General features: G+C 42.0%; 1 protein-coding gene across 1 annotated transcript in view; it reads left to right on the forward strand.

The window, feature by feature from the left end:
* Positions 1 to 20,835, forward strand: part of ccdc102a (coiled-coil domain containing 102A) — a 66,706-nt gene that overhangs the window by 14,802 nt on the left and 31,069 nt on the right. Inside the window, exons 2-4 of the mRNA XM_066713661.1 lie at positions 13,068 to 13,797; positions 15,923 to 16,140; positions 19,261 to 19,369. Coding sequence (XP_066569758.1) covers positions 13,135 to 13,797; positions 15,923 to 16,140; positions 19,261 to 19,369 — 990 coding nt within the window. The 5' untranslated portion in view covers positions 13,068 to 13,134. The remainder of the gene's footprint in view (positions 1 to 13,067; positions 13,798 to 15,922; positions 16,141 to 19,260; positions 19,370 to 20,835) is intronic.

Consider the following 20,835-nt stretch of genomic DNA (forward strand, 5'->3'; position numbering starts at 1 on the left):
CAGAGTTTTCTGAGTATCCCAGAAAGCATGCAGCGAGAGCATTATTTGCTAGATTGTCTTCATGCCACCACATGACTACCTGGGGCACAGCCTTAACTTGGTCTTTTGTTTTTTTCGAATTGTAAAATTCCTTTTATTTGCAGACAATACCGTATATAATTGAAAACATTCATACAACACTATATTTGCATTTGCCAATTCAAATGGAGACACATCCTGCACATTGATTTATTTTATGTTCAGCCCTCTGAATTACCAGGAGGTCTCCTGCCTGTCATTTTGAAAAAAGTAGTGAGCTACGTCTTCTTGTTGTTGCATTTTCCTACTTGTCTGCTTTTTCTTTATACGCCGTGAATCTTACTGAGGTGTACGTTCTGTAGGTCATGACTGGGAGCCGATATATATATTCGATTTCTCATTCAAAAGCGCATGCAAGAATCAATTGAAATGTGTGCCTTTTGCACAAACGGACATATTCTCTGCAGCAGGCAAGCCATCAAACCTCACAGGAAAGCTGTTTTCGTTTCGGCAGAGTGTGACACACAAATTGTAAAGACAAAAAAGCAGAAAGCCAAGGCTGTTGAGTGAGTGGAGGATGGATGGTGTTCCTGTGGGAGGTTTCGGTCCATCCTGCAGGGCTGACGGGGTGGGGGGGCTCTGTGTTTGCGGTGCCCAGGCTGCAACCCGAGAGGGAGTCTGTCTGGGTTAGGCTGTGAGGGGGTGTGTGTGTGGGGGATGATTGGCTGACCCTCCAGCTGTAAATAACTCTCTGTGTTTTATTTACTGAGGCAGCCCATTATCAATAGAGACATTGCCTTTGCCATCTGCTGAGCCCTCAATGAGCTCTTCCCCCTCTCCACTGCTCCACCTCCCCCTGCTTTCTTCTAGTCTCTCTTTTTTTAAGGCTTTACACCTTCCACATCTTTCTTTACCTCCTGTTATGCTTTAAAACCATAAATCTTATTTTTTCTTTTAGCTTGGTCACTTCTCATTCTTCCTTGCACCTGCCTAAATCATGGCATGTCTTGCCAGCAGGTTGATAGAAGCTCCCCACTCCAGATGGTGTTCAGATCTTGGCTTCTGTGTAGTTGGTACCATGGCATGGCTTGTGGCCCATAAAGATGTCACCACAGTCCCCCGATGGTTTATCTGGGTTGTGTGTTCTGCATTGTAATGTACAGTTTCATAACTCTTCAGATCAGTGTTTTAAAAACCTGAAAAAGGTTTGCTTAGCATCTGGGTTTTCACATTTTATCTTTTGTTTTGCATATTTACAATTACAATTTTCAGTTCATACAGGAATAAGAATTTATTTGGCAAGCGTCTACATAATATGCAGATTCTTTACTCTGAACTGTGATAAGTATGTCACAAGCAGATTTCAGTAGAATTTGTTGGTCTGTTATATATCCTGTAGTCACTGAATTGACTGTGTTGATAATGAAAGCTTGTGGTTTTGCTCTGTAAAGTATAATATATATTAAATATTTTAAAGCACTCTTTCAAGGGTTAAAAGAAATGTTAGTGGAAGAAAAATGTGGTCCTCCTATATGTTTCCACCTGCTTTAGTTTTGTTCTTTTGTTGGTTTTGTGAAGGGGGGATTGACCTGTCTAAGGGTGTTTGCAACATAGCTGGTAGGATAGAGGCTTTAGTAACTTAAAAGCACAGTCAAGAAAACTCCCATCTTCCTCTGACCTGGCACTCATGCTCCTCCTGCCCTAGCCTGCTTTTTAACAAATTGGTGGCTTAACATAGCAGCCTATTAGGGCTTGCACCTGCTATTTTACAACCCCGTGTTAAAGTTCGCTCTTTTTATGATGTATTGTAATGGTTTCAGCATGCAAATGAACACTTGAAATCTGAAATCTGTCGTAGTCCTGGCTGTTCTGCAGAAGTCAGTTTTAAAATCTGAAAACAATGGCAAGATCTTCTGTTCATCCTCAGATCTGAAATCCATCTGTCCATTTGGAACCACAGTAAATATAACCGGCTTTTCTGGACCAGGGCGCCTTCTTCGTGTCTGTCCCAGTTTTCAGTCACTGAATCAGAGCAGTTACCTTTATCATGGAGGCCCTGTAGACCAAGATGGGGTGAGGCTGTTTATCATGCATCTGAAGAATCAAATGGAGCTTAATTGGAGTAAACTCGCCCATTAGACACTAATTTTCACCCCTCCCATGTGAAAGTGGTTTTTTTTTTAGGCTTCCTGGTTGTTTTCTCAGCCCCTGCCTCCTTTGCACCCCTGGCTTCATTACTCTCCTCTTCTCTTCTCCAGTGAATTGCAGTGTTCATTTAGCCCTCTCCCGTTGACTGCTGCCCCAGATTAAATGCACTCTTTGATCAGATCAGATATGCCCTGGGTACCCAGTCGCAGTGAAGTCAGTTTAGCCATGAGGCCAGTTTAACCCTCAGCATTGGCTGTTGACCCCCAGCTGACCTCCCTGCACTGCCTGTCACCTGACTGATCCCCTCTACATTTTTCAGCCTCCATTGTCCTTCCTCTGATGGGGAAGGATGCCTGTGAGCACCTCACACAGTCATTATTAGCTGCTGGTCGGGTGTGTACAGCACTTATTATTGTCCCCCTGGAGGGATTTCCTTCAAGAAGCTCACTTATGAATATTGAAGCTGGTAATCTAGCCTGTGGTTTCTGATCTAGAAAATTTGATTTATGGGGAAATAAAGTACTTTCAGCAGTTAATGTTAATGTAAAACTAAGAGAGCTGAGATCAACTAATTTAGTTTTATATAGTCTGGGACTCCAATCCAAGTTGATTAAGGCTCTCTTTCGACTTATAAGAACATAAGAAAGTTTACAAACGAGAGGAGGCCATTCGACCCATCATGCTCGTTTGGTGTCCATTAATAACTAAGTGATCCAAGGATCCTATCCAGTCTATTTTTAAATGTTCCCAAATTTTCAGCTTCAACCACATTGCCGGGTAGTTTGTTCCAGATTGTGACGACTCTCTGTGTGAAGAAGTGTCTCCTGTTTTCCATCTTGAATGCCTTGAAGTCCAATTTCCATTTGTGTCCCCGGGTCCGTGTGTCCTTGCTGATTTGGAAAAGCTCCTCTGGTTTGATGTGGTGCCTTTTATGATTTTGACTTGTGAAACATGAGAGATGTGCGGATTTGCTTTTGTGTTAAGGAAGATAAAGAAACACATCCTCTGTCTTAAACGATTGAGATTAAAACCACAGAGTACAAGGCGCACAGGACAGACAAAAACATTCAATCTGAATTTAAATCTTGAGGTTCACACTTCACATTAATTTAATTTTGTATCACTCTGTAAGGGATTAGCTTGCATCGCATTTAATCCCATCCCATTTGAAAACATACATAGGTTACATTTCAGCTGACAGTTCTTGGAGATATTTGCTGTCCTCTCCATGTTCAGTGGCAGAACATGGTGTAATATTGCTTTGAAATATATTTGAAAAAAATACTTCTTTGCTCTGTCTGAGAATTTTACGGTGGTCTAAGATGTCTGAAAATGTTTACCGATTTCGGGAACATTATGCTAATTTGCCTGTCATCACTTGGGAGAGCAGCTTCTGGTGTCTACAGAGCAGGACTGAAGCATGATTACATTATAAGAGATTCTTTTGAAAACCTACATCCTTCTCATTAGCAGATGAAGTCAGGATTGGCTGAAGGAGTGATGTCACTGGCGAGTGATGATGGCATGAAAATCTCCTTGCCATCCTTTTCCCCCCTCAGTGATTCAATGTGAAGGGTTCAACCCAGGTGATGGCACCAATCATTTTTGAATATTATTAAGGATAAACATATTTGATTTTTAATGTACTTAAACCAAACTCTTCCTGGTTAAATTGCTATGAGTTTTATCATCTGCTTGTTCTGCTTGCGCATGTGGCATTTACCTGTAATTCCATGAAGACTTTATACAGAATGTGTGAAAGATGTGAATTGTGAAGGGGGTAGGCTGTTCACACTACAAATGCTCTGCCAGGATCTACTGCTGATCATTACACAGACATTTCAGCATACCAGCGAGCCAGAGTCACTGAAAAGTGCTGTAATGATTCTCAGACCTGTTACAATTGCTACTGCTAATCCAGGGCTTTAAGTATATTTAATTTCCTTAGTGTTACTGTATTACAGTTAATACAGGAGTAACTTTTTGTAGCAACATAACAGATTTAGGTTTACATTTTTATATAATAGATATAGTCTGAACTAAAAAAGGCAGGGGTGCAATTAAAGCCCTATTGCATTTGTATTTGCCTTGCCACGTTGCCAGTTGCGTGGGCTGCACACGGGGGCTGAAACAATCCCCTTGTCTAGGGGCTGGTATTTCTGTGGTGGCTCAGACAATGCTCTGGGTTAGGGAGGGCATCATTTCCCATGTCGCTCCTTGTTTGGCATCACAAACAGCCCATGTTCCACCAGATGGATTGAATATCAGAAGGAAATTCCCTCGTGAAAAGCAGCTATTTTTAATCTTTTAATTCGGAGTTCTCTCAAGCATGATACCGCTGTCTTGGAACGGAAATCCATCAGGAGATTCAGAACACATTTCTTTCTTTCCCCCCTCTTTCTTGGCTACTCCACATATTAATTTCTATCCCCACCTCCTCTTATAGTTAATTTGATGCTTGTGGTGCAGAGCCTGATCAGTACCTGATTTTATTTTTTTAATTAAATGTATGAGTTTTTTTTTTTGGTCACTCCCCACTGTTACAGGGGCCTAGCTAAGGCTTGGATTTTTAAATTCTGTTGCGGTTGCTGACTGTCGTTGTAACCACCTTGTGTCTAGCAGTCAGCCTTCCTGCATAGCGGTTGTCTGGAAACTGAATGTGCAGCTTCGTGTGTTGACCTAAATTATTCAAGGTTAAAAGTTGAAGTATAAAGTACCTCATAAACTGCTTCCTGGGGGGTTAATTTCTCTCTCTCTCTCTGGTTGTAATTCTTACTTTGCAACAACACTTTATGGCTAACTAAACTGTCACATTATTATTATTATTATTATTATTATTATTATTTGTATTATTTGTTTCTTAGAAGATGCCTTTATCCAGGGCGACTTATAAAATATTAGCAAAGTGCAAAATTACAGTGCAGGCATAAAACATATTCCAAATTCCAAATTACATAATACAGTGCAATTCAAAGCATAATACATTTTACAAATTCCAATTTACACAAGGGTATACAATATATGTGGTCTTACATCCTGTATTGTAAGAGCTGATGAGTGCAGACAAGATGTTAGGTCACAGTCAGGGCCAAGGGAAAGGCAGCATAGGACTTATCTGTAGATTTTGTGAATTAAAAAAAAAACTGTGAGGACTTACATTTGTTGAAACAACAGAGTTGTTTCTTTGCTACCAGGGTGATGCAGACAAAAAAGGTTTCCATTTCATGAGGTTGTTGTGGTCAGCAAGCAGTGCATTCAACTTGCAGTTGTGTGGGTCTGGCTGCCTGAGAGCTGCATTTCTGCCTAAGCTGTGAAAGTCAAAAGCACACTATAGTTCATATAAGCCTGCTTCATTTGTTTTTTGGATATGACAAATTAGTTAATTGTTTCCTGTTGAAAAGAAAAATGTTTCTTGGCAATTACACTACCATTCAAAAGTTTGTAAGTTCACTTAGAAATGTCCTTGTTTTCAATGAAACCATACACTCACCTAAAGGATTATTAGGAACACATGTTCAATTTCTCATTAATGCAATTATCTAACCAACCAATCACATGGCAGTTGCTTCAATGCATTTAGGGGTGTGGTCCTGGTCAAGACAATCTCCTGAACTCCAAACTGAATGTCTGAATGGGAAGGAAAGGTGATTTAAGCAATTTTAAGGTTGGCATGGTCGTTGGTGCCAGACGGGCCGGTCTGAGTATTTCACAATCTGCTCAGTTACTGGGATTTTCACGCACAACCATTTCTAGGGTTTACAAAGAATGGTGTGAAAAGGGAAAAACATCCAGTATGCGGCAGTCCTGTGGGCGAAAATGCCTTGTTGATGCTAGAAGTCAGAGGAGAATGGGCCGACTGATTCAAGCTGATAGAAGAGCAACTTTGACTGAAATAACCACTCGTTACAACCGAGGTATGCAGCAAAGCATTTGTGAAGCCACAACACGTACAACCTTGAGGCAGATGGGCTACAACAGCAGAAGACCCCACCGGGTACCACTCATCTGCACTACAAATAGGAAAAAGAGGCTACAATTTGCACAAGCTCACCAAAATTGGACAGTTGAAGACTGGAAAAATGTTGCCTGGTCTGATGAGTCTCGATTTCTGTTGAGACATTCAGATGGTAGAGTCAGAATTTGGCGTAAACAGAATGAGAACATGGATCCATCATGCTTTGTTACCACTGTGCAGGCTGGTGGTGGTGGTGTAATGGTGTGGGGGATGTTTTCTTGGCACACTTTAGGCCCCATAGTGCCAATTGGGCATCGTTTAAATGCCACGGCCTACCTGAGCATTGTTTCTGACCATGTCCATCCCTTTATGACCACCATGTACCCATCCTCTGATGGCTACTTCCAGCAGGATAATGCATCATGTCACAAAGGTCGAATCATTTCAAATTGGTTTCTCGAACATGACAATGAGTTCACTGTACTAAACTGGCCCCCACAGTCACCAGATCTCAACCCAATAGAGCATCTTTGGGATGTGGTGGAACGGGAGCTTCGTGCCCTGGATGTGCATCCCACAAATCTCCATCAACTGCAAGATGCTATCCTATCAATATGGGCCAACATTTCTAAAGAATGCTTTCAGCACCTTGTTGAATCAATGCCATGTAGAATTAAGGCAGTTCTGAAGGCGAAAGGGGGTCAAACACAGTATTAGTATGGTGTTCCTAATAATCCTTTAGGTGAGTGTACATAAAATTATTTTGAATAGTAAATATAGCACAATGAATAGGTAATATAGTCATTGACAAGGTTAGAAATAATGATTTTTAATTTAAATAATAATTGTGTCCTTCAAACTTTGCTGCCGTCAAAGAATCCTCCATTTGCAGCAATTACAGCCTTGCAGACCTTTGGCATTCTAGTTGTCAATTTGTTGAGGTAATCTGAAGAGATTTCACCCCATGCTTCCTGAAGCACCTCCCACAAGTTGGATTGGCTTGATGGGTTTCTTACGTACCATACGGTCAAGCTGCTCCCACAACAGCTCAATAGGGTTGAAATCCAGTGACTGTGCTGGCCTCTCCATTGTAGATAGAATACCAGCTGACTGCTTCTTCTCTAAATAGTTCTTGCATAGTTTGGAGCTGTGCTTTGGGTCATTGCCCTCAATCAAGCGCCATCCACAGGGTATGGCATGGCATTGCAAAATTGATTGATAGCCTTCCTTCTTCAGGATCCCTTTTACCCTGTACAAATCTCCCAATTTACCACCACCAAAGCACCCCCAGACCATCACATTGCCTCCACCATGCTTGACAGATGGCGTCAAGCACTCCTCCAGCATTCTTTCATTTTGTCTGCATCTCATGAATGTTCGTCTTTGTGATCCGAACACCTCAAACTTGCTGATTCATCTGTCCATAACACTTTTTTCCAATCTTGCTCTGTCCAGTGTCTGTGTTCTTTTGCCCATCTTAATCTTTCTTTTTATTGGCCAGGCTGAGATATGGCTTTTTCTTTGCAACTCTGCCTAGAAGGCCAGCATCCTGGTGTCGCCTCTTCACTGTTGACGTTGAGACTGGTGTTCTACTGGTACTATTTAATGAAGTTGAGGACCTGTAAGGCGGCTGGGAGTAGTACACAGCGCTGTACGAGATCTTCAGTTTCTTGGCAATTTCTCACATGCAATAGCCTTCGTTTCTCAGAACAAGAATAGACATGAGTTTCAGAAGAAAGTTCTTTGTTTCTGGCCATTTTGAGCATGTAATCAAACCCACAATTGCTGATGCTCCAGATACTCAACTAGTCTAAAGAAGGCCAGGTTTATTGCTTCTTTAATCAGAACAACAGTTTTCAGCTGTGCTAACATAATTGCAAAAGGGTTTTCTAATGATCAGTTAGCCTAAAATTATAAATTTGGATTAGCGTGTCATTGGAACACAGGACTGATGGTTGCTGATAATGGGCCTCTGTACGCCTATGTAGATATTCCATTACAAATCAGCCGTTTCCAGCTACAATAGTTGTTTACAACATTAACAATGTCTACACTGCATTTCTGATCAATTCGATGTTATTTTAATGGACAAAAAATTGGCTTTTCTTTCGAAAACAAGGACATTTCTAATGCCTAGGTTCCACTGGCTTAAGCGTCCGTGTCGTGCCGTGCCATGCCGTGCCGGAGTCCCAGAGCTTTTTCTGCAAAACCAGGCCGCTGTGAATCCGTCCCTCTGATGGAGGAGCAGCGGCTGTGGGTTTGGTTTGTGTTTGTGTTAAAAACAGACAGAGATCAACACTGCGAGCGACACAGCCTGACGAGGAGAGGACTTTGTGTCTGTTTTATTATTTGTGCTTTACATGATTGTAAACAGCGTAATAAATACACGTTTCTGTTCAGAGATATCAGGAAGAGCTAAACGTGTAAAGACAACATTATATTCAGACAAGCATGTTCACATAAGAATACGTTTCCATGTGCAACAATAATACAAAATAGCGAATATGTATTGTTATTATTATCATCATCATTTGTGCTAGTATAAATGTATTTTAAACGGCACAGTGTGGCTCCCTTAATTTATTACTCTTACTACAGATTTGTAACTGCAAACGATACTTTTTGCCGTATTATTTATAATTTACTTATCAGACGTCCTTAACCAGGGCAAGTTACAGTTGGAACAAAATACACACTTTTCACGATTAATCATCCAGCTACAATATAGCAGGTTATAATTGAACTAAAGTGTGTGCGTCTCAGTCATGACGTTTATGTACGCATTTATTAAACCAGTCCTTAATGTTTTAGAGGGAAACCCAGATCTGTATGTATGTATTCATTAATGTAACTTGTAAATGGACACACGTTAACTTAATCGTGTTCGCCTTCACGCTGATTGTCCTGCACACCATTCACTAAACACAGCCTGAAACACCGGCCAGTTGTTAATAAAATATGAATTATATCGGCTGCTATCGATCCGATTATTATCCTTCAGTTTATTTTAACTAGTCAGGCGCTGCACCGGTCCTGTGAAATCCAAGTTTTTAATACACTGGGATATTAACTGTAAGCAGCCATTGTTTCTGTACGTGGTTTCCACTCCATGCTGCTAATAAAACTAATTTCTTCGTGATCGCACTCGGCACTTGAGATTATATCTTCCAACATAATGTATCTTATCTCTTCCCTGTGTCTCAAGTCAAGCGCACACCTCCAATTCTGAAAGTGAATCATGTCCTCAGTGGGGACGGATGCTTACGGACATGTCTAGCACCAGCAAGTTAACTGGCCACAAAACACGGCCGCGTCCGGACGCTTAGCCAGTGGAAACACCCGTTTAAGTGTCCGGGGCCGGACGCGCCAGTGGAAACGGGGCATAAGTGACCCCAAACTTTTGAACAGTAGTGTACATGCCAAGCAACTGAATAAATTTTCTAGCTGTGAGCTGGGGAACCTCTATATCATCGTCTGCAGCTTTAATATTTAAGGTCAAGTTAGCTGAAGTGCATGGGGTGCATGTCTGTCTGACCTTCCTTGTTGCTCTCTCCCTGTGATTTAATGTCCTGGGGCCATACTTTCTGCCAGCTTGTCCCTCTGCCCCAACTAGAGCAGAAAGTTCTCCTGCAGTTAAACTGGTGACCCTCCCTCGTTTCTGTTTCTGCTTCTATTGCTGGGGAAATATCACAAATTAAAATACCCTCTTCCTCCGTGGCATGCGGCTCTTTCATCCCCTCCCCCCATTCCCTCCTTTTCCTTATCTTACACCACCTCTGTCTCAGCGACAGTATTTTGTTTTATTTTATTTCTCTTCACAGCAGTAGAGAATGGAAAATCTGAAGAAAACAAATCTGCATAACAGATGGGGAATTTTGATGATTATGCATGTTTGTGTGCGTGTATGTTTGTTTGTTTAGACTGAAGCTAACTGGACTAATGCATGTCTGAAAACTGCATGTCTACGATCTCAATTACTTATATGGTGAGGAACTCACTGTCACTCTTCACTGCAAACATCACAGTGAACATCACCAGGGTATAGAAATATTTAAAATCTATTTTAAATGTAGTGTAGGTTGTGATGCTTAGTGTTGCACCATGATAAAACCTGAAAAGAATTTAATCTGTGCCTAATAATATTACACTCCAACTCCATTCTAGAATGACCTGGGTCATCCTCTTTTTACCAGAGAGAGCGAGGATGCAGATAAAGGAAAAAACTTGCTATGTGATATCCTTCACTATGTGTATGTATTTATAAAAAAGAAAATCACAAGGAAGGTATTGTGTTTCCTTGTGTAGTTCACAGAGCCCTGTGTCTGCCTAACAGGAACTTGTTCACTTTGTCTGGAGATATTTGCTTCCTCTACAGAGGGGCGGAAGCATGTTGTGTTCATACAGCACAGAGAATGGGTCAGCTCCTCCAGCACCGGCAAAGCCTCAGTTCTTTGGGGCCTGGAGTAGTCATACTGGATCTCTAATTACGTTCAAGAAAGACTGGGCGCACTGGCTTTCATACTGGAATTCAAGAATCACTCATGCCTCATTTCTTATACCTTAAACTTGGGGGGTGCGATAATGTTATTTTTGGTTGTGGTTTTGTTAATGTAATTTCCTTTTTATAACATTCAGATTTTGATGAATAGATTTCATGGAGGTGAAAAGTCTATTTATGAAGTCTCCATTTAAGGTGACAGGGAGGTCAAGTGAACCTCCATCGGACCTGAGCTCCATCAATAGCAGCATTATCTTAATTGGGAATCCATAGCCGAGGTGCTGCTGCATTTGCAAAGGTGTCCAAATTGGTTTTGACTTTTGGCACAGCAGGTTGAATGGCATTGTTTTGTGGATTTGCTATTTGTTTTGCGAGGTGTACTAATCAAAAGCCCCCTGAAGTTCTTTGTCTTTGAAGAGTTTGCAACATTTGATTAGATAACCAAAATACATCTGATCAAAGCTTTTGAAGATTATTTAATCCGCCACTGGCTTGGACTGATTATGCTGTGGATCTCCTAAGGGGTGTTGGAGGGTGGGGGTGTGTGGTTAATGTAAAAACCTCCCCCTAATCCTTTACACCAAAGTGATTTCTCTGTTGTGAGGATAAGCCACTTCTAGCTGTCACCCACTCTCTGTGGATTGGTGATTAATGGGGAAAAATTCTGCCCTTGAAAGAAGCCTCCTCCACTCTGCCTTTCAGGCTCGCTGTCAGTGGAGTTAAAAAATATTTGCTCATTATCTGCTCAGTGTCAAAACCTGCATGACCTTGCCATGTTCTCTAGGAAAGCAGTGCCCCCTTTACCTCTTAGTAAACAGCTCTGAATCAGCTTAGTTCTGTGGCTTGAGGGTTTACCATAACATTGGCCACTGGTGATCGGTTTCTCCCTCCAAAAGAGCATTGCGGTTGTTTTTGTTGTCTGTGTCTATTTAATGCCTTGTTTCTCTCTCCCACTGGTTCGGAATTGGGACCGTTGCTGTGCAGTCCTTTCAGCAGGCCAGGGCGACACCTCGCCAAAGTCACCTCAACATCATAACACCGTCGATGGAATTGTCCTTCTCATTTTATGTCGCTTTTTATTTGTGTTTGTATTGGACGGCTTCTTCTGCCCTTGTCTGTGAACAGCTTGAACACAAAAGCAATATTGAAGTGCAATCAATCAGTCACTCTCTCTGTAAATTCACACATAAATAAATGTTCATTGGAGGTTATTGCAGTGTGGTTCTTTCAGCATCCATGTTAGTGTACGCAAATGAAACCCAGCAAGGCAATTTTGTCCCCCTTTTCATATTTTGCCATTGCAACCTTTGGGTTCTCAATCAGTTTGGGTCTCTTATTCACAGTCTCCTTGTTCCCTGTGCTGTGTACTCCCTCTGAAGTCCAATAGAACAGCTGTCAACAGCAACAGTGATCTCACTTCTTTCTGTCCAGAAATTTGATAAGCTGACAATCCCCTGTTGAGATTGGTACAATACCAGTAGTGTAGATCTGTAGAAAGTGAAATGCAGCAGTACAGATTTGATATATCAAAGCATCTTCCTGGTACTCCACCATTCCCTTAAATAACTCCTTGTGATGTGGGCATGTAGCTTTGGAGAACTCAACAGGAGACTGCACTGGAAAAAGTACACAATTACAGTATTGCTTCATACTGCTCTAGAGTTATTATTTATATAGTTTTCATAGTATAAACTGAGATTTTTAGTTTGAAATAAAGCAGGCAGGATGTGTGCAGGGGGCACTGGTTTGAGCATCGTTGGGGGGGATCTATTCTAACTCACGAAAAATGTGAATACACTCTGAAATATTATTTTCACTGCAAGCTCAAAGGAGTGAAAGGGATTCATTAAAACTCTTGACTGAAAATTTAATATGCCTGAGCAAAATAATGTATTTGACCATCATGAATCAACAAGAAACGGATAAGGGTTTTGGTTCTGTAAATGGAATCATGCTTTTTTGTGCAATTGCTAGATATTTGCATTGTGTTTTATTGAATCTGGATCATATCTTTTGTTTTCCTATACTTGTATTATTTGTACCAGGAAGAATGTCAGTACAAGGATAATTTGATGCTAAGTGTTTAAGATGCACACTTATTTATTTTAGTAAAACAGAGGGAAAGGACTAGACTAAAAAAGTTTCCATTACCAAGTCACAATGACATTAGTGAAGACTGTAGGTGCAAAAAAACAAAACACGCCAATGTTGCATTCACACATTTAAGAAGTTGTTTACCTAATTAGAGACTTAAGACTTTTCACCTGCCAAAAGCTCAAATTATCAGAATATATTCACTTGTACTCCTCTGCATCACTGCACAAATATTTGTACTTTGGGAGAATGACTTAACAACTGCTCACTTGTGCAGTTGGATTCAAATATATGTAACAATTGTATCACTAGAATGACCTCATCCAAACACCCCCTCCATGTGTTCATTTACAGATACCCACACACGTATAGATGAGCAATGGACTGCTAACTTCACCCCCTGCACAGCAACCCAGCAGCCATGAACCACACCCCCAGCCCCCAGATGACTGAAGCTGCCAAATCAGGAGGCAGCCTTCTCTCGGGCTTGGGCTCCTCCCCGGACAGAATGCGCTCCCCAGACAGCATGACCACACCCAGCCCCAAGGGGGGCACGCCCAACTCCAGCCCACCCCTGCTGCTGTCCCCCGTGGGCTGCGTTGGTGAGGGGGGGGACTGGGAGAGCCGGGAGGAGCTGCGCCTGCGGGAGCTGGAGGAAGCCAGGGCCCGTGCCGCCCAGATGGAGAAGACGATGCGCTGGTGGTCAGACTGCACCGCCAACTGGAGGGAGAAGTGGAGCAAAGTGCGGGCCGAGCGCAACAAGGCACGGGACGAGGTGCGTCAGCTGCGGCAGCGTCTGGACGCCCTGACCAAGGAGCTGACGGGTGTGCGTCGCGAGCGACAGGAGCTCTCCAATGAGAATGAACAACTGCGTCAGGAGGCCAGCCGGCTGCGTGCCGACAGAGCTACCCCCGCCTCGCCTGCGCCGCCGCCCTCCCCCTCACCCTCCCCCTCACCCTCCCCCTCGGCACAGCCCCTTGATAACAAGCTGGCCTCCGAAAGGGAGAGGGAGACCGAGGGGCCTGGCTCTCCAGAGCAGGAGCCTGTGCGAGACGTGGGCACGGATAAACCTGAGAAGAACAAGGTAGGGATTCAGTCATGAATGTGCTGTGGCCCTCTCAGAAAGTCAAAGGGTGTGCTGTGTAAAACTGCTGTCTACCCTAAAACTGCTCTGCAATTATGTTTTCAGCATTGCTCTTCAAGAGTGGTCCTCAGGGGCTACGGGGTCATCTGATTTTCATTTTACACAGTCTCTTAATTAGTTAATTTAACTACTTATGAACATAACTGAACCGTTTTAACATGGATGGGTGTCTGGACTCCACTTCACAGACACGGATGAGCACTAGTAGGGTTATCTAAGATAAGAAGTCTGTGAAAGCAGCTCTCATAATTGTGTGGCATAATATGTTCACACAGTAGACATCATTCAGATCAGATCTCTGTTTGCCACCTTTGATGCGCGATCCTTAATGTTGAAGCCAAAGAGTGAGGGATGTAGGGATGGGAGTCTCCTGGCACACATCTTGCTCCTGTTCCTCCTCCAGGCAGCTGTCACATCTGGCTGCTGTCATTCACATCAGCAGCCGTGACCTTCAACTCCAGAGGGGTTCTGGCAGGGATGCTGACTCCAGAGACTGGGCTTGTGCACTGCACGAGATTCCCTGCCATTTCCTGCATAATATCAATGTTGTAATTTTTATGTTTTGAAAATTGGTACTTTTGCTGTAACTGATCTTTCATTTTAGAAAGTAATTGTTTATTATATTGAGAAATGTAAAAACCATGAAAAACAGAAAAGGTTTGTACCGATGGTGAATGAAAGCATTCCCGTCTGAGAAGGAAACTTGGATGTGTATTTAGCTCTAAAGTGGCAACTGGGCACCAATACAACTTAATCAGAAAATAAGTTAAAATGTTTTGAGCAGCGTATTCATTTTCTCCATCTCATCCGCATTCTACAAATTATGTCTTGGATCTCTCAAATTAGAATAAAGCTGAAGCTGTGCAAAATAAGCAGTGTTCAGGAGTGCAATTCAGCGATAAGGCCTTAGTCCAGTTTTATCCCATTTCCTCTCTCATCATTGTTTTACCCCACCAACACAGACAAGCTGAATGTTTCCACATGTGCTTGTTTTAGCCAGAAGGATTTGTTTACATGCAGAGGCCCCTTGTGGTTGCATGCTGTAACTACAGGTGGTTTCAATCAAATATAATTGATCAAATTCCAGTTTCGTTTTGTTTTTTTCGATAGACATTTGGCACTGAAACCTTAACATTTGTTTTTTGTAGGCCAGAGCTTTGAAATTGAATCCTAGCAGAACATCCTGAATTTGCTTTGGGAATGCAGTTTCTCATTTCTCCTCCACAGGCTTAGTAATTTCATTTGGAGTAAAGAAAAAGCATATTGTTTGGGCTATATTATGAGTAACATTAAGTGATGTAAAGACAAAGGTAGATAAGAGGCATACTAATAGCTGCATGGATTGCATAGCTGTCAAGAAGCCACTGTTGCTGGAGTTTAAATGCGAAGTAAAGAGTAATTATTGTGTGTACAATCCAGGCATAACAACTGGGGTGCTTCAGACAATCCTCACCATTGAAAGTGTTTCAAATGGATTTCGATGTATATGTCAAATGCTTTTGTGTTTAGAAATTTACCATTGGGACTGAGTACTGATATACTAGGCCAGTGCCCACTATAGAGACCCCATCTATAGCAGCTCTAAACAAGGCCTTTCTTCTGATCAAACTTGCACTGAATATAATATGTATCATCATCATCAGCTCATATTGATCCCCTGCTGGATGAAGGCCTCCTCAGGATGTTTCCACTTGCATCAATCTATAGCACCAGCACAGATTATTTCCTCTTCCCATCTTTTATGTGGTCATCTGCTAGGTATTTTATCATCTCTTGGGATCCATTCGATAACTTCCTTTGTCCATCTTCGATCTGTTGTTCTTGCCCATTGACATTTCAACTCTTTCAATGATGTCACATATTTTTGTTTGTTCTTGGATCCATCCATGCAGTTATCCATGCTTCTTTGTGTCATACACAGTCTCTAATAATGTATATAATATATACTGTAAGAAAAGTAAGGCCAGGTGACCAGGGAAAACAAACAGAATAATAACATCCTCAGTGTGCAGCCACCGTCACAGTATTTTGTTTACCGTAGCCTGTCTGTGCTTGTGGTCCTCAGGAGATGGAGCTGCTGGAGTCTCTGCTGCGGGCGAAGGCCGAAGGGCCGGACAGCTGGGACGGGCGCAGCGCTAGTAGCCTCCGCTCCGCACTCAGCCGTCAGGACCGCAACCGCCTGCTCTGGGACGACATCACCATCCTGGAAGAGGACACCAGCAAAGTCAATGCCCTCCAGCTGCGCCTCGATGAGTCCCAGAAGGTCCTGCTCAAGGAGAGAGAGTAAGGAGGGGCGGAGGGCACTGAGAAGGGTCAGTGCTCCTCCAGAGGGATCGGGTAGGAAGGAGACGTGGAAGGGGCTGAGGATTGTGTCTGGATGATATTGAGTGGGATGCAGGCTGGGGAGGGATGTATGATTTTATTCGTATGGGTTTAGGTAAGATGAAGACGGGGCTTTGAGACTTTTATTTTTTTAATTGTATTTCATTTTATTGTTCAGTGAGTTTTGGAAAAGACCACTATGACCATGTATGTATTCTCCCAATTCAGATGTAGTTTACAAATTCAGAATGGTAGCACTATCAAATAAATCATTACATAATGCTTTTCTGTTATATGTGCTTGATTTCAGATATGTTTTATTTTATTATGATTATTATTTTTTCTGTTGTGAAATTACAGTAACAGTAATTAAAATACATAATGTTTTGTAGTCTATATTTTCCATTAAGAAAATTTATTTTCTTTCCATGGGAGATTTGATGAGTACATTAGCACTAGAGTGGTTTCACAATAATCATTTGGATTCTAACGTGCCGTACGCCAGACGTGTAACTGCAATTTAAACCACGCTGGAAATGATGCGTAAACCAAAGGCTGTCTGCTCTGAGCATTTTTTAAATGGGGAACTTAAAACAAAGCAGACGGAGAGGCATTTAAATGTCCTCCAGAAGATTGCCTTTATTGATTGTAGAAAATGTAAAATACACAGTAGATCTTAGCAGCTTTGCTTCAGTCCCCTGCACACTTCTTTAATACCATGCTTCAGTGAGCGTGCTCTTGAGCTAGGAGCTAAAGCAGCTACTTGAATGATATCGTGGTCAGATTTTACAAAGGCAGTCTAGGTTCAGCTGTCACTAAGGTAGTGGTGATCGAGAGCGGGATGAAGAGTAGGAGTGGGGGGAAGTGGGTTGCTGTTGTCTGACATTCAGGTAAAGTCATCTTAGTTGTGGCTCAAAGGCTGCTTCAACACAGCGTCTGGCTGTCTGAAGGAAAAACAATCCATACGGAGAATGAGAAACAATCTCCCGTTCACACACTTAAAGTCCTTTCCAAGAATTGTTCTTAGTAAAATGCCAAAATGCCCACCCAGGGCACAAAGGTGGAGGTCTGTACTTTTGCCGCGAATGGGGAGCTGACTGGGAAACGAATGAGCTTTGTTACCTCAAGCTGTGCACATGCCAGCGGGAGCATGTTCCTAACATGCATGTTAGCAACGTCAGTGGGCAGAGGTGGTCCTGTCAGCTCAGATGTTAACTTAAAAACAGATACAGAGAGAGAGAGACTGACAATGGTTGGCTTGTGTTCCTGTCTGCACTGGGCCGTCCCATTAGAGATTTTGGCGTCAGGGCTTTACACCATTGTGGTAGAGTGAGAGACAGGCTAACCACAAAGAACAAGAAAGGAAAGAGGAAGGCAAAGTCAAGGTTACAATCTATAAATCAGAACAAGGCAACAGGGAGAGCTTGTCTTAGTTAAAACAGCCTTAAATGTAGAACTGAGGAAAGTAGTCTCTAGCTGGGGGATATATACAGAAAATCATTAACGGTTAGACATCTTTATTGCTTTAGTAGTTAAAGCTGATTAGGTCCCATGTATTGAAATGACCAGTCTAATACAGCTCTTATTAGTTATTAGTCTGAGTCATCTGAATAATACTTGTTTTGATTAAACATGTCATAAGGAATTGAATAGTAATTAGGAATAATTTATCGTTTGAAATCTACCCCTTCTCTTCAGCATTCTTTGATTGTGAACAATAAACACAAGATGTGGTTGGGATCCTTCTGAATGATATCTGGTGTTCTCTGGACCTTGACCCGCATTCTTCATGGAAACAAAAGTTCTATATTTAGTGAGGATTCCACATATTTTCTTTGAGCAAGGAAAATAAATATAATGAATTGATGTTAATGTTTTCAACCTGGACTTAAATTAGAGCAGTATTTCAGCTTTCCCATTGTTTATTGTCATGTCTTCCATATTAACTTTGTATATGTGTGTGTGTTTTGTTTTTGTTGAGAGTGTTGTGAATTGCAGACTCCATGCAATACAAACTGGGTGATAAATGTGTAGACTTTCTTTCCAAAGGATTTGTTTGTGCTTAGACTGGTTTCATGGCTGCAACCACTTTGTGTATTAAATACAATAAACAGCTCTGCAAAAGCCAATTACTTTTGCCAGTGTTCCTGGAGCCAGTGAGTATGTTGTTTCTGCCCAAAAAGAGGGAATTAACACATACAGCTATGAAAATACAGAAGCTTTGACAAGTGCAGTTCACACTTTGAAGTTGCAGACCAGATGCAGAGGTAGCAGCTTGATGTTGCCTGAGCTCTGGTTATACAACTGCAAAATAATCAGAGGTTGCAATGTAATTGTGTAAGCAAATGGCATGACACCATTACATTCACAAACAGATTTAAAACTTTATTTTTGGTAAATTAGTTTATCCTGCACTTCAAGTGTTTCTTTCTGTCTTTTTGACCCCTCCCCTGCCCCCTTGTATCTGTGTGTTTGATGAATGCAGACAAATGCTCTGCTAATTGCCCAAGGTACAACAGTGATTTATGAAAATCAGCAAGAGCAGAACCCCAGTGGCCTGTAATATGAGACCTCCGGTTAGACGATGAACCCAAAGCGTCCCGATGGAAGCACTGACTAAATGAATATGCATGCTTACAAAGCTGGAAACAAAATGTTTCCATTGGATTGTTGTTGCCAGGCATGAAAAAGAAAAATGCGGCAGCTGACACCTCAGTTATTCTCATTAATGGAAAAGTGTTTTAAGTGACATTGATGCATCTGCAGCTTCTCTGGATTCCTGGTAGATGGAGGGCTGTATTCAGATCAGCCACTGTCTCTTCCTTAATGTCCTTAATTTTACTTTGTCATGTAGAAATTAATATTGGAGTTAGTCCTGCTGATGTTAATCAAGATGCTTGTCAGATCGAAGCTTCAACCATACCATGCTATATTGATGATTGACAGCCATGGCAGGTATAGACAAAGCTGTGGTGTTTGCCGTCAGTTTTTCTGCAGTCATTTGTTCTCCTGTGTGTTTCGGTGTGTTAAGACAGACGTTGCCTGCCTCGTACTAAGAGTTGTGCTCTCTGCTCTTGGCAGGGATAAGCTGTGCCTCAGTAAGAATATCGAGAAGCTGGAGACAGAGCTGAGCCAGTGGAAGCTCAAATATGAAGAGCTCAACAAGACCAAGCAGGAGACCCTGAAACAGGTGAGACCAGGAGACATCAGATTGGTGGTGGGTGGGGGGGGCGTCCCGTCTCACACCTCTGCACACTGTACACACCTGAAGATATAAGAGACCTTGACCTCTCTTCCAGAATAGTTGGCAGTATCCTCGCCCCGCTCTGGTGATCACATGTGATCCGTAAAAAGGCTCCTGTCCTTGCAGCTTACTACTAGGCAGAAGAATGAAGAAGGGAATGCAGTAATGTTGTAGCTTCCAAAGGTGTTGCTTTTTCAGGTTATTTTAAATCCTGCTTAACAAATTTGAAGGATTGTCCGATTTGCATATCAAAACCATGATTTAATCAGTCGTTGCTACAGTTTGGTTGAAAAGTGGGTCGTTCTCCACAGTAGTGACCAGTAGAGGGCACCCAAGATTCAGGAAAACATTGACAATCAGCCCTTCAATAGGCTCACAGACCATTACCAACACTCACCCTGCCTCACAACTCAATCACACAACACACAAAGAAATGCTATTTCAAGGGTGAGAGGACACCACCTTTTCAGATGGAGCTAATGTATGCTTCTCTTAACTATTAAACCTTAAGTTTCATTTAAATTTGTGTGAAAAGGTTTGAACTGAAAACAATTGAACAATCTTCAGGCAAATCACATTCAAGCTTACATGACCAAACCTTCATCTAAAAGGTCATCTTCTATATATATTTCATATATAGATGCATATATGTCTATAAAAGAAGCCTGCAAATTCATCATACAGCATTATATATCATTTTACGTGGACAAATTAAAACGGTAAACTGTAGAATGTATTTAAGTGTTGCACTGCTGAGAAGAATTGATCTCCCCTGTGTGTGTTAATACTAACCTGAGGTGCCCTGTGTAGCCAGCCCCAGCAGAGCCCAGCGCACCTTCCTAGGTTCCCATAGCCCAGGTAGAGAATGGGACTGATAATGCTGAAATGTCTGCAGGGCTCATAATTCACAGGGATCTTCTAGCCTGGGTCTTGTCCCAGGACCTGTTTTAGGCAGGGAGGGCTGGCTCTGTAATGCAGGGTGGACAACAGGTAAGCAGCCCAGCAGGCCGCAGGATAAAGCAGACATTCCTAGTCAACTGTGCGAGAGCCTCATGTGTTTTGCTCTCTACTGTCTGTGACAAGTCTGAATGTCACCTCATTTTAATTGTACTTTAGGTGTTTTCACACACCAAAAACTTTAACTTAAATTCAACCCAATTTCATGTTTGGATAGGAATCATTTTATGTTTGTAACCAATAGTGAAAAGCAGTTTAATTTTGATATGCACAATAAAAGAAGAAACCATTTGAATCATGTGCATTTTTCAGCCTCACACACAATGTGTAAATCAACATAAAGGAGCAGCCTTTAATTTAAACAGAAACACGTATATAAATGCTGCATTACTGTGATAAACACTGTATTATATTGTGTTAGATCCATGACCTGTCTATCCCCATATCCCTCTCCC

This window comes from Amia ocellicauda, chromosome 9, assembly GCF_036373705.1.
Source record: "Amia ocellicauda isolate fAmiCal2 chromosome 9, fAmiCal2.hap1, whole genome shotgun sequence".
Classification (NCBI taxonomy): domain Eukaryota; kingdom Metazoa; phylum Chordata; class Actinopteri; order Amiiformes; family Amiidae; genus Amia; species Amia ocellicauda.